This window comes from Macaca thibetana, chromosome X (assembly GCF_024542745.1).
Source record: "Macaca thibetana thibetana isolate TM-01 chromosome X, ASM2454274v1, whole genome shotgun sequence".
Taxonomy (NCBI): domain Eukaryota; kingdom Metazoa; phylum Chordata; class Mammalia; order Primates; family Cercopithecidae; genus Macaca; species Macaca thibetana.
Genome location: NC_065598.1, coordinates 41,146,198 through 41,159,973, shown reverse-complemented (window position 1 = coordinate 41,159,973; position 13,776 = coordinate 41,146,198). Strand labels below are relative to the sequence as shown.

General features: G+C 37.8%; 1 protein-coding gene and 1 non-coding gene across 11 annotated transcripts in view; both read left to right on the top strand.

Moving 5' to 3' along the window:
• The window catches only part of CASK (calcium/calmodulin dependent serine protein kinase), a 405,070-nt gene that overhangs the window by 335,280 nt on the left and 56,014 nt on the right, over positions 1-13,776 (top strand). For all 10 annotated transcript variants that reach the window (XM_050776177.1, XM_050776176.1, XM_050776182.1 and 7 more), the window contains one exon: positions 6,894-7,082. In XM_050776177.1, the coding sequence (XP_050632134.1) occupies positions 6,894-7,082 (189 nt within the window). The remainder of the gene's footprint in view (positions 1-6,893; positions 7,083-13,776) is intronic.
• On the top strand, positions 13,661-13,767 carry LOC126946991 (U6 spliceosomal RNA). Its single transcript, XR_007722851.1, has one exon. It is a non-coding gene; the product is annotated as a U6 spliceosomal RNA (small nuclear RNA).

Genomic DNA, 13,776 nt, shown 5'->3' with positions numbered 1-13,776 from the left:
ATAAAGCTAAATAACTAAACAAAGCTCAAAATAGATAAGATACTTTTCTGTGGAAAAAGGTCCATGCTTATCTACCTAACTGCAATACAAAAACACAATTACAGATGGAAATTCATGTTGAATATACCATTTTAAAAGCATTAACCACATCAGTTTATGTGGGAAAATATGTGAAAAGTGGAAAATTTACCTCACTGCCCTTTGGGAGAAAATCTGACTTAAAAGCCTTGTTCTTATTACTACTATTGCAGATGATACTTTGAATTTTTATTTATGTATTTACTTTTGAGATAGAGTCTCACCCTGTCACCCAGGGTGAAGTGCAGTGGTGCGATCTCAGCTCACTGCAGTCTCTGCCTCCCAGGTTCAAGCAGTTCTCCTGCCTAAGCCTCCCGAGTAGCTCAGATTGCAGGCATGCACCACGACACCTGGATAATTGTTGTATTTTTAGTAGAGACGGGGTTTTACCATGTTGGCCAGGTTGGTCTAGAGCTCCTGACCTTACCTCCAACCTCAGCCTCCCAAAGTTCTGGGATTACAGGCATGAGCCACCATGCCTGGCCACAGGTGACACTTCTAAAATAATAGTAACAGTATAATATGTGTATCAAAGCAATTGCCTGTGAGTTATTATATATATGCTGTTTTATGATAGTGTTTCTAAACCTTTAACCAAGTTATTGAAATAATTTTTTTTTCCTCAAAGTGACTACCTGGAAAGAAGCAATTACCATATTCATCCTTCCTAACTCTCCCACCCAAGCATTAAATGCTGAATTCAAGTATAATCCCTGAGAGTATTTGACTTTATCCTATGATAACAGCACTGTCCAATGAATTACCATTAGGATACAGGTTCTAATGCCTGTAGATGAGTGCATTTTTACAACCTAGGTGCATAAACACAGAACTTCGTTCAAATCTCACCTCTGTTGTCAAGATCTCTTGTAACCTCTCTACACTTCTCTTGGACTTTCTCTTCTCTAACTGTTTTCCACTTGTTTGTATTCACCTGCATAACATTCTAATGCTTTCTGGCCTGCCAGAGCAGGTCCCTTCCTGGTGAATGAGCCAGGGCAATTTTTTTTTGTCCTTCCATATCCCGGCCCAATTTTGTTGTTCTCATTGAGCTTATGATCTCATTTAGTCATTGTGATTATCTCTATTTCACAGAGCAGGAGAATGAAGAAACTATATGCTTTGTTAGTAATCCTCAAATTTGATGAATCACAAATATCTGCAGTAAAATTACCGTTAATATTATCTTGTTCACTGTTCCATGCGTATGTGCTGTGTTTCCCCAGATTATAATTCATTCCCTTTTAAACAGCAAGTCTTCTATAGTAGGGGTCTGCAACCCCTGGGCCACTACCAGTACCCATCCGTGGCCTGTTAGGAACCAGGCCGCACAACAGGAGGTGAGCAGCAGGCCAGCAAGCATTACCACCTGTGTCCCCCTCCTGTCAGATCAGCCTAGGCATTAGATTCTCATAGAAGCGGGAACCCTATAGTGAACTGTACATGCGAGGGATCTAGGTCGCATACTCCTTATGAGAATCTAATGCCTGATGATCTGAGGTAGAACAGTTTCATCCCAAAACCATCCCCTGACCCACCCTGCCACCATCTGTGGAAAAATTATCTTCCACAAAATGGGTCCCTGGTGCCAAAAAGGTTGGGGACCACTGTTCTATAGTATAAAAGTGGTTAAAGCTGTGAATTCAGATGACCTGGGGTTGAACTCCATCCTTGCCACCCTAACTTTATGAACTCTGACTCATGGAGTCAGAATAAGAATTAAATAGCTGATATATCTACTGTGCATAGCACAATGCTTGACATATGCTTAATGCCTAATAGATGTTATCTAATACCTATTATTAGTTGCTCCATAGTATCTATCATTTATAGGGCACATAGTAAGTTATCAGTAAAACCTTGAATGGATTAGGAACCTGCCCATTTTCAGATAGGTTAGCCTCTCCTTGGCTAACTGCTCTGTGCAGTGTTCCATAGCTAGAAACAGATATATAATAAATTTTGGACCAGGCATAGTGGCTTATGCCTGTAATCCCAGCATTTTGGAAGGCCAAGGCAGGAGGACTGCTTGAACCCAAGAGTTAAAGACCAGCCTGGGCAACATAGGGAGACCCTATCTCTACAAAAAATTAAAAATAAACTAGCCAGACATGGTGGCACATGCCTGTAGTCCCAGCTACTTAGGAGGCTGAGGTGGGAGGATCACATGAGCCTGGGAGGTCAGGGCTGAAGTGAGCCATGGTGGCACCACTGCACTTCAGCCTGGGCAACAGAGCAAGACCCTGTATCAAAAAATAAAAAATAAAAAATGTCAGGCACTGTGACTCATGCTTATAATCCCAGCACTTTGGGAGGCTGAGGAATGAAAGTCATTTGAGGTCAGGAGTTCGAGACCAGCCTGGCCAACATGGTAAAACCTGTCTCTACTAAAAATACAAAAATTAGCCAGGCATGGTGGCGGGCGCCTGTAGTCCCAGCGACTCAGGAGGCTGAGGCAGGAGAATCTCTTGAACGCAGGAGGCAGAGATTGCGGTGAACTGGGATTGCACCACTGCACTCCAGCCTGGGAGACAGAGTGAGACTCCATCTAAATAAAAAGTAAAAATAAATAAAAGCCTTCCAGGCCATTGTAGGGAGTCTACAGTTTTCTCCTGATTGCATTGAGATGACACTAAGTGATGGCACACAGGAAAATATCTGATCTGTGCTTTGCTGGAGCTGATGTGTAGAGAACGGACTGTAGCGGGGATAAGTGTTTAGGGAGACCAATCGGAAGGCTGTTGTGAGAGGTGATAGAGGCTTGGAGAAAGGTGAGGATGGTAGAACATGGGCAGATGGGGTTTCTGTGTTGGAGATGGTTACATACAAGAGGACTTGCTTGTGGTTGGGATATAAGCTGGTGTGATTAAACCCATTTCACAATTCAGAGAGGAAATTGTGCCCTAACAAGGTAAAGAGACTTGCTTAAGGTCACTCACCTAGTCAGTGGCCTCAGTGAGGTTCAAGCCAGATCTTGCTGGCACCAAAGCCCATGCTCTTAAAAGTCAGTTGATTTAATGCTAATCAGTTTTCTAATAAATTTAAGTTGAGCTCATTGGTCATTCCCAAATAAGCTTATGTGTGGATAATATCTTATGTGGGAAATATAATTCTGAGATAGAGATAGATAGATAGATATAGATATATATATAATAGATATAGATAGATAGATATAGATAGATATATAGATATATAGATAGATATAGATATATATAGATAGATATAGATAGATATAGATAGATATAGATATATATATAGATATATATAGATATATATAGATATATGCTATGTTAAATGAGCTTTTAGATGCTGAGGCTTTCTATCTTATAAGCATTTTTTTAAATCATAGTTTCAAAATCTTGGTATTTTTAAAGAAATATTAATAGCTAAGGGGAAATATGTTAATACTTATAATTTTTTTATTATGCCAAGGTTTGGGAGTTATTCTTGGCATATTTATAATTTCAGACTTATTTGCTCAGTCATCCAAATTTTTCTTTGCTTTCTGATTATTATAACATGAGGATTTAACATTGAATTGCCCAACACTGAAAATGCAGCTACTTGTAAATATTTACAGTAACTAAAGGGAGAGGAAATAAGGGTAAATTTAAACAACTTTAAAACTCTGTGGTTTTTTTTGTTTTTGTTTTTGTTTTTTAAGAGACAGGGTCTTGCTCTATTGCCCAGACAGGAGTGCAGTGACACCTTCTTAGCTCACTGTAGCCTTCCTGGGCAAAGCAATCCTCCTGCCTCAGCTTCCCAAGTAGCTGGGACTACAGGCATGCACCACCATGCCTGTCTACTTTTTTTTATTTTTTGTAGAGACTGGGGTCTCACTTTGTTGCCCAGACTGGTCTTGAACTCCTGAGCTGAAACAGTCATCCTTCCTTGGCCTCCCAAAATGTTGGGATTACAGGCATGATCTACCACACCTGGCCTAAAATCTGTATCTTTAGAGGTCATCATAAAAGAATATTATCTCACTGATTCCTTTTTTAGTTGTTCCATTTGAAAGGCTGACTTTTTAAAAAGAACATTCCCTTTGCTTGTTGCAGTTGTAAAATATGAAACATTAAATAGTCAGATTTTTTCACTCTAGTCTGATGTTGTTAGTTGTCTTATACATATCCTTACTATAGTACAAAAAGTGAAAGTGTTTTTTTCCTATTACGTGATTGTTATGTATTTAAAACTGACAGCTATTTCAGCTTAGTAACAACTGCTCACTCATGTCTTAACATATTTGAAGAAAAATGTTCAAATTTTGGTTTCTCTATTTTTTATTTTACATACTCTTTTAAGCTTTTAAAAAGATAGTCTGGGCCGGGCGCGGTGGCTCACGCCTGTAATCCCAGCACTTTGGGAGGCCGAGGCGGGCGGATCACAAGGTCAGGAGATCGAGACCACGGTGAAACCCCGTCTCTACTAAAAATACAAAAAATTAGCCGGGCACGGTTGTGGGCGCCTGTAGTCCCAGCTACTCGGGAGGCTGAGGCAGGAGAATGGCGTGAACCCGGGAGGCGGAGCTTGCAGTGAGCCGAGATCGCGCCACTGCACTCCAGCCTGGGCGACAGAGCGAGACTCCGTCTCAAAAAAAAAAAAAAAAAAAAAAGATAGTCTGTAAGTGGCCCCCTTTTTCTGTTTGGATATGAATTAGAACTTTAGGTTAAGTTTCATTTTATGGTAGCAATCATTTACAGTGCCAAATTGTGGTTAATATTGAGTATGACCCTATTTGGTGACATCATTTGAGCATATTTCTTTTAAAGTCCAGTTTGGGTATTATTTTATTATTGTGGGCTTATCCTTCCTTGTAAATAATGCATTAAATACAAATGTTTGCTTATATAATTTAAAAGAATGAGTAGAGGCCTGTAATCCCAGCACTTTGGGAGGCTGGGGTAGGTGAATTGCATGAGCTCAGGAGTTCAAGATCAGCCTGGGCAACATGGCAAAACCCCGTGTCTACAAAAAATACAACAATTATCTGGATGTGGTAGCACATGGCTGTGGTACCAGCTACTCGGGAGGCTGAGGTGGGAGGTTCACTTGAGCCCAAGAGGTCAAGGCTGCAGTGATATGACAAACATAATTTTAGCAAATGAAATGTTCCAGTTTTTATGTTACCGATTTTTGCTTTTTGTCCTAAATCTTAGTTTCTTACGTGACCACAATTAAATCAGAAAAAGAGGGATTTGCCCACATAGCACAGCCTCTATACTTGGGCTCAGGAGTACCAGTACAGCGTGCAGTCAGGGTACTGGTGAGGAAGCGAAGGTCCCCAGGGCCATCACGGAGCCCTACTTTCAAGCTATGTATTGCTTAGTGCCCCTTGGTGCTCCTCACCCAAATCCCAGTTTAGACCAGTCTTCTGAGATTATGTAAAATATCTGCCATTTCCATTAGAAACCCAACTGTGTATAATATTCAAGGCATATTCTTTACTGGTGACAAATCAGCATTATCTTCTTTATGATTTTACCAGATTGTTAACCTTTTTTTTGCCTAGTATGCATGCCTTTAAAATTAAAATAGCCAAGTCATGACTTTTTTAAGCCTTTTAATAAAATAACTTAATTTCAGATGCTATGAGTTACATTTTTAAAGCAATTTTAATTGCATTTCATTATCTGCAGATATCTCATTACCACACAGATCACAAATTAAAATAGAACCGAATTTATAGTTAGCACACAAGAAAATATAATCTGTGTAAAGCTCCAGACATTCCAATAGCTATAGATTCTCTTTGAAATAGAAATGTTCAAATATTTATGCTTATTAAAAAGGGTTTATTATGATGGCACAAAAAGTGTGGTCAGTAGAAGGACATTCTTTTTCAGGGAAACAAGGGACATTTTATTGTTGAAGTTCACCAAGCTGACAAATAGAGATGTCAGTACAAAGAAATCACTTTCTCTTTGTCAATAGGCTTTGCAAAAAGAAGTCATAATAATAATTCTCAACTTATTTTTTATTTAAACAAGTGCTCCAAAAAATATAATGAACAAAACAATTTAACATGTTTAGAGTTTGAGTTCCATATCATATGTGATATTTTGGAAGATTACATTTTTAAGGTACATCTGTATGTATATTTTTTCTTTTTCTAAATCATATGCTATAAATTATTTTCATCCTTTGAGTTATATAAAAGTGTCATTGTAAGTGCTTTGATGAAAGATATTTGCTCAATACTCCAATTATTGCACCATTTCTTTTTAAATTTGTTTCAATTCCAAGCCCCAGCACAAATTTGCCAACTCTATTTATAGATGATTCTTTTGGCTAAATTATTTGAAATTGTACCGTCTGCTTTCATTTGAACAAGTTAGTTGATAACACTTCTGACCCAGATAGTCATCAAACACATCTCTTCACTGATTCACTCATTTATTCACTCATGTTTTAAAAAATCTATTTATCATGATTATTTGTCACAAAGAAATTGAGATATAGTTGTATGTCGATATTACATACTTTATGTTCTCTTTAGATGAGTGATACCTTTGAGAGGAAAAGAATGAGATATGTTTATATAATAAATTTGTCGGCCCCATGTCTACAAAAAAAACTTTTAAGAATTAGCCGGGTGTGGTGGCATGCACCTGTGGTCCCAGCTACACAGAACGCTGCAGAGGAAGGATCGCTTGAGCCCAGGAGATGAAGCCTGCAGTGAGCTGAGATCTCACCACTGCACTCCACCCTGGGTGACAGAGTGAGAGCCTGTCTCAAAATAAATAAATAACTAAAAATAAATTTCTGCTGAAATAGTAATGTTATTAATTTTTTTTTTCTTCATAAAACATTAGGCCTTACTTCAGACACACGACGTAGTGGCACATGAAGTTTACAGTGATGAAGCATTGAGGGTCACACCTCCTCCCACCTCTCCCTACTTAAACGGCGATTCTCCAGAAAGTGCTAACGGAGACATGGATATGGAGAATGTGACCAGAGTTCGGCTGGTACAGTTCCAAAAGAACACAGATGAACCAATGGTAAGTAGGAAAAGAAAATTTTCAATACTCTCATAAAATCCCAGCATGGGTTAGATCAGCTAACTTCAACCTATGCTACTAGGAGTTGGGGAGGGAGGGAAGACATGAATAGTTTTAAAGAAATGTTTCCAGATCTTCAGTTCCCCCCTGCCCTTCTTTTCTAGAATTGTTCTGCCTGACACTGTGTCTTAGGCATGCTGGTTCTCTTTCTCACCTCTCCTTTCACAATTGCCCTTCAACCATAAAAAGGGGAACATACTGTAACTTTCCTCCAGAGTGTAAAAACCTCTGGGGCAGCAAAGAAAGGGACAATTTGACGTATTTGTATTGGTATTGAGAAAGTGAATGTCTAGTAACATTGTAAAAATCATCCTTTTATAAATCTTATAGTTTTCAGATCTTTTGCCTTCAACAAAATTAGATGAAGATTAATTCATGGGGCATTCAAAGAATTGAGTAACATTGCTGAAATGAAATTTCTTCCATTCCCACCTACCCACTTAATATGAATCAGTTTACTCAGTGCTTGGGAGTAGAGCTGGAATAGAATTGATGCTGAACCTTGCCTCATCATTCTCATAGAATTCTCGTGGACTGAGAAGATCAAGGAAAGGCTCCTTGATGTTAACTGAACAGAGCAAGGGGAGTGAGGGGAAGCAGGGGGATACCATTCAGGCAAACCAGATAGCACATGTGTAAACCTGGTAAAGGCTCTTATCATAGTTTCGCAATGGAAAGAAGGCACCATGGCTGAACTGCAGACAGCAAGATGAGTGGCTGGAACAGAATCATACAAGTGTTGGAACACATGTTAAGGATTCTGTTCATTATCTTAAAAACAATGGGAGGCTATTGAAGACTTTCAAGCAGGGGGATAATATCAGATTTTCGTTTTAAAAATATCACTCTAAAGAATGTATGAGAGGGGTCAAGAGTGGATGTACAGAAACCAGTTAAGAGGCTGTTACTGCATAGCGCAGGGCAGATATGATGGAACTCTGAACTTGAGGGATGGATGTCAAGATGGAAAGAAGTGAACACATTTAAGAAATAATGAAAGGGTAAGTAAAATCAGTAAGCCTTAACAATGGATTGACAGTGGGACTGAGGGAGAAGCAAGGATCAAGGACAGCCCTTAAGCTTTAGGTTTCTAAAACTGAATGGACGTTGAGACAGAGAATATCGGGTAAGTTCCAAGTTGGAGGAGAAACCATATCTTTACAAGAGGAAAAACATTCAAATTTACGCATTCATATCTTTTTCCTGAGAGCATAGAAAAGGGATATTAGGATATAGAAAAACAAATTTACCTACTTCTAAAAGTTGCCTTTTAGATTAAGGGAAAAGTTATAAAGCAGTGATTCTATGACCACGATTTTTGGTGAGCCCTCAGCTTAGACATTTCTTGTCCTAATTCTCATTTAGTAATCTTTGCCCGTTATACAGTATTATCTTGCAGCACATGGGGGCATGCAGATCACCTCACCCCTTCTGGTACTATCCAGACAACTCTTTGGCTTAAGAGAGCATAGGCTACAGCAGGTTTTGGGTGTCTTGGGCAAATCACTTCATGTCAGTGGGCCTCAGCTGGCTCATCTCTAAAAGCATAGTTGACTAAATGAATGATCCCCAGGATCCCACCTAGCTCTGAAAGTCTCTGTTTCAAAAAAAAAGAAAGGAAACATAGACTTAATAAAAGCGTAAAACTACATCCCTGAGTTACTTTTCAGAAAGCATAAAATGGTGTTGAGTCTCCCCTGAAAGTCTCCTTCCAAAAGCTCTTCTGCCTTTAGTGATCCTAGGGAAGAGGTATATTTCTTCTCCTTTTGATGAGTTTCCATGAAAACAGGAATTATTTTATGTGAAATATAAAATATATATTTTCAATAATAGAATATAAATCTCTAATACACTTAATACAACTTTATTTGCTTTCTTAGTTGCCTTATTCAAAGCATTATGTTACTGTGCAGGATATTCCTATGTGATCTATTTTGTTTTTCAGACCCTCTACAGGGTGATATACTCCTGTTCACTCTGTTTTCCCATTTGTAGCATCATACTCATAATTATTTTTTTTATTGATTGGGATTCCCATAGTTGCAAGTGACAAAAACCAAGCTTGAACTAGCTTACAAAATTGAGGAAAGGCTTATATAAACAGGGAAAGGCCAGGAGTATAACCTTCCTAATATCCCCCCTCAAGCTGGTAGGTTCAGGAGTAGGCACCTAACCCACGCTATGCCAATCCCTTCCCTAGAATTCGTTAACTTGGGAACAGAGAGAGCATGAATCAGCTCCTCTCTACAGAGAAATATTTGGGACCTACAGAATAATAAATGTTAACTACAGTTGGTTTGAGGTGAACTTCCCCTGGCCATGAGAGACCCTTTTTGTCTCATTTGCTACTGTACCTAGCAGAGTGCCTGCCTCATAGTAAGTTCACGTTAATGTTAGTGGAATGAATACATAAATCTATTAGTTTCAAAGGTGGAACCTCTATTGTACTATCATTTCCCTTATGAAATTAGATTTGACTTACACACTAATTTACAGCATTTTTCCAGGAACACTTCTCTTAGTAGCCATACAAGCTGATTGAATGTACAAGTTGGAAATGAAACTTGAATATTACAATTGAATCTTAGGACTGGAAACATTTTGATAAACCAATTTTTCACATTGCTCGCCTACCACTTCTGAAAACTGCAAAATAGGAACCATGCAAAGTTATAGTTTGTGGAATGGTACAAATTAAGTTTAGAGTATAAAGTCTCAGATATTTTTATCAAGCTTTCCGACAGTGTTATTCTCTAGTGAAAAATAAGAGACACAGTCCCTACCCTTAACTGTCTCAAATTCAAGGCCACTTTCCAGCAAGGGAGCCTGTTAAAAAGTACAGATTTCTGGGCTGCATTCCAGGCCTCCTGAGCTTACATCTAAAGAGTGGGTTTAAGAGTCAGCATTATTTAAAATTTCCCTGTGTGATTCTTAGGATTAACCAGATCTAGTGCAAAAAATATGCTTATGAATGCTTGTTTTTTTTAATAGTGGATTATCAGAAAACAAAAAGTGATCTACTCTGTAGAATAGTATTCTGGCATTAAATGTGACTGTAGAACTTTCATTTCTGGCCAAGATAGAGTAACTGGGACCAGATTTATCGTCTCATTTGAAACAACCCAACATATAAAAAACAAAATTTCATGAAAGAACAGTTTTCAAGACAGTAGACATCAGGCAACTAAGGACAGTGATCTCTTATGAGACAGGAAACAAGGTGACCCATATGAATGCCCCACCATGCTGCCTTCAGAGAGTTTCCAGGCCATAGCACAGGGAGGGGAACTAAGGCAGAGTAGGCAGACTCCCTGAATTGAGGGGACACAGCTGTGAGTCTGGGGAGACCAAAGCAACTAGAGTTCATAGGACAGAGTACTGAAGAGGAGAGAGCTGCACACAGAGAGAACCTCAGATCTGTAGAGGATCTCCCTCAAGTATTCAGCAGAGTATCGATCATTGCATGTCTGATAGGAAACTCCCCAACACTGAGAAACTCCCCAACACTCTCCACTTTGAATGGAGAAAAAAAAAACATCCAAAAGGATTGGAAGGAACAGCACCTGACACTATCTGTTCCCACCAGGCAGACTAGAAAAATTTCTAATTCGTGGCACATTGTGTAGAGTGCTCAGGGAAATCTTATCTCTGTCATGAGAAGTAATTAGCCACAAACTGACAACTGCTCCAAACCTGCCTAATGGATCATGAAAGCAAGACCTAAAGGATCAAACTATGTCCGAGTAACTGATCTAAGTCTCAGAACAAAACACAAGAATATTTTAGGAATACAAAAACATCAAGTATGCAACAAATTCACAATGTCTGACATCTAATCAAAGGTTACTAGGCATGTAAAAAGACCAAAAAGTGTGACCTATAATATGGAGAATAATCAATCAAAAATGACATAGAACTGACAGATAATAGAATTAGCAGGAAAATACACTATGGGATTAATGGCAGATTAGACATTTCAGAAGAGATTAGTGAACTCGAAGACAGAGCAATAAAAACTATCCAAAAGGAAATACAGCCAGAAAAAGAATTTTTAAAGATTAAAAGAGCATGGCTGAGCTGTGGGACAACTTCAGTCAGCCTCATACATGGTTAATTGGAGTTCATGAAGAAGAGAGAGAGGAAAAGAAAGAAGAAATGTTTGAAGAAATAATGACTGAAAACATTCCAAACTTGATGAAAACTATAAACCCACAGATCCAAACACCATGGTAAACCCCAAGCACAAGAAACATGAAGAAAACAATACCAAGGTACATCATAATCAGACTGCTTAGAACCTATGACAAAGAGAAAATCTGAGAAACAGAGCAAAAAAAGAAAGAAAGAAAAGAAATTGGGAGACTGAGGTAGGAGAATGGCTTGAGGCTGGTAGGCAGAGGTTGGAGTGAGCCAAGACATCATGCCACCGCACCCCAGCCTGGGCGACAGAGCAAGACTCCATCTCAAAAAAAAAAAAAAAAAAAGAAATTTTACACAAAGAGGAACAAACATAAGGATGACATCAGTGTCTTATCAGAAGCAGTACAAACAAGAACAGTGTCATAAAGTACTAAAAACAAACATTTCTCAACTTAGAATTCTAAACCAAGCAAAGGTATCTTTCAAGAATAAAGGCAAAATAAAAATGTCATCAGACGTACCAAAGCTGAAAGAATTCAGCCAACCCACACTGGAAGACTCACAGTATATTTAGGACATTCTTCAGGCAGAAGGAAAATGATAACAGATTAAAATCTGAGTCTACAAAAAGGGAATAAAGAGCACTGGAAATGATAGCTATGTGGGTAAATCTATAAGTTCTTTTTCTTATTACTTCAATCTCTTATAATTGGCAATTTAAACAAAAACAGCAGTGTGTTTTAGAGTTTATAGTATATGGAAAAATAAAATGTATGACAACAGTAGCACAAAGGTCAGGAAGAAAGACATAGAAGTACTATATACTATTGTAAGGCTCTTATACTACATGTGAAGTGGTATAATATCACTTGAAGGTACACTGACAGGTTGAAGGTAGATGCTATAAACCCTAATGCAACCACTAAAACAATAAAATGAAGAGTTGTGAGAGAAAACACAGGAGAGAAAGCAGAATAAAAAATAATACAAAGAAGGGCAGAAAAAGATAACATAGAACAGGTGGAACAAATAGAAGTCAAATAGCAAGAATATATATTTATACCAGACTGTATCAATCATCATGTTCTACTTGTAAAACATGCACTTTATACACAAAGAATGGTTTCAAAGTAAAAAGGTAGAAGCCAGGTTTGGTGGTGCATGCCTGTAGTTTCAGCTACTTGGGAGGCTGAGGCAGGAGGATCACCTGAGCCCAGGAGTTCGAGGATGCAGTGGGCTACGATCGTACCACTGTGCTCCAGCCTGGGTGACAATGTGAGACTTCATCTCTTAAAAAATAAATAAATAAATAAATAAATAAATAAAAGTAAGAAGATAGAAAAAGATATACTATGATAACATTAATCAAAAGGAAGCTGGAGTAGCTTTATTGATATCAAAGTATATTCTCAGACCACACTGGGATTAAATTAGACATGAATAACAGAGAGAAATCACCAATTACTTGAAAACTAAATAACACAATTCTAAGTAACCCATGGACTAAAGAGGAAATCAAAAGGGAAATTAAAAAGCATTTTGGAATGAATTAAAATGAACCACAGTATATCAGAATTTGCAGGATACCACTAAAGCAGTACTTAGGGAGAAATATGTACCATTCAACACCTATATTAGAAAAGCAGAAACATCTCAAATCAATGACTTCAGCTTATACCTTAGAAGTAACTAGGGCAAAAAGGAGTAAATTAAACCCAAAATGAGTAGAAGAGAAGAAATAATAAAGATCGAAGTGGAAATTAATGAAATAGGAAACAGAAAGCAATAGAGTATCAATAAAACAAAAAATACTTTTTCTTTGGAAAGATCAGACTGATCAGGAAAAATGACTATACGATCGGGGGGAAAAAAACATGAATTACCAATATCAGGCATGAGAGAAGGGGCATCACTACAGAGTCTACAGATACAAAAAAGATGATAAGGAAATAAACAGATTTGTGCCAATAAATTCAACAACTTAGATAAAATGGAAAAATTCCCTGGGAGACAGAAACTACTAAAGCTCATTTAAGAAGGAATAAACTGAATTGCCCAATACTATTTGAAAATTGAATTTGTGGTTAAAAACTATTCCTCAAAGAAGACTCCAGGTCAAGATGGCTTCACTGATAAATTCTATCAAACATACAATAGAGAAATAATACCAATTCTATACAAACTCTTTCCAAAACATTGAAAAAGAAGAAATTTTTCCCAGCTCATTCTAGAAAGCCAGCATTACCCTGATACCAAAACCAGATAAGACATTACAAAGAAAGAAAACTATAGACTAGTATCCCTCATGAATGTAGATGTAAAAATTCTAAACAAAATCTTAGCAAAGCAAATCCAACAATATATGAAAAGGTTAATATGTGCTCACTTCAGCAGCATATATACTGAAATATAAACAGTAAAGAAAATATTATTATGGCCTCTGTATAAGGATGACATATGAATGCATGAAGTGTTCCAGATCTTAAATATATAT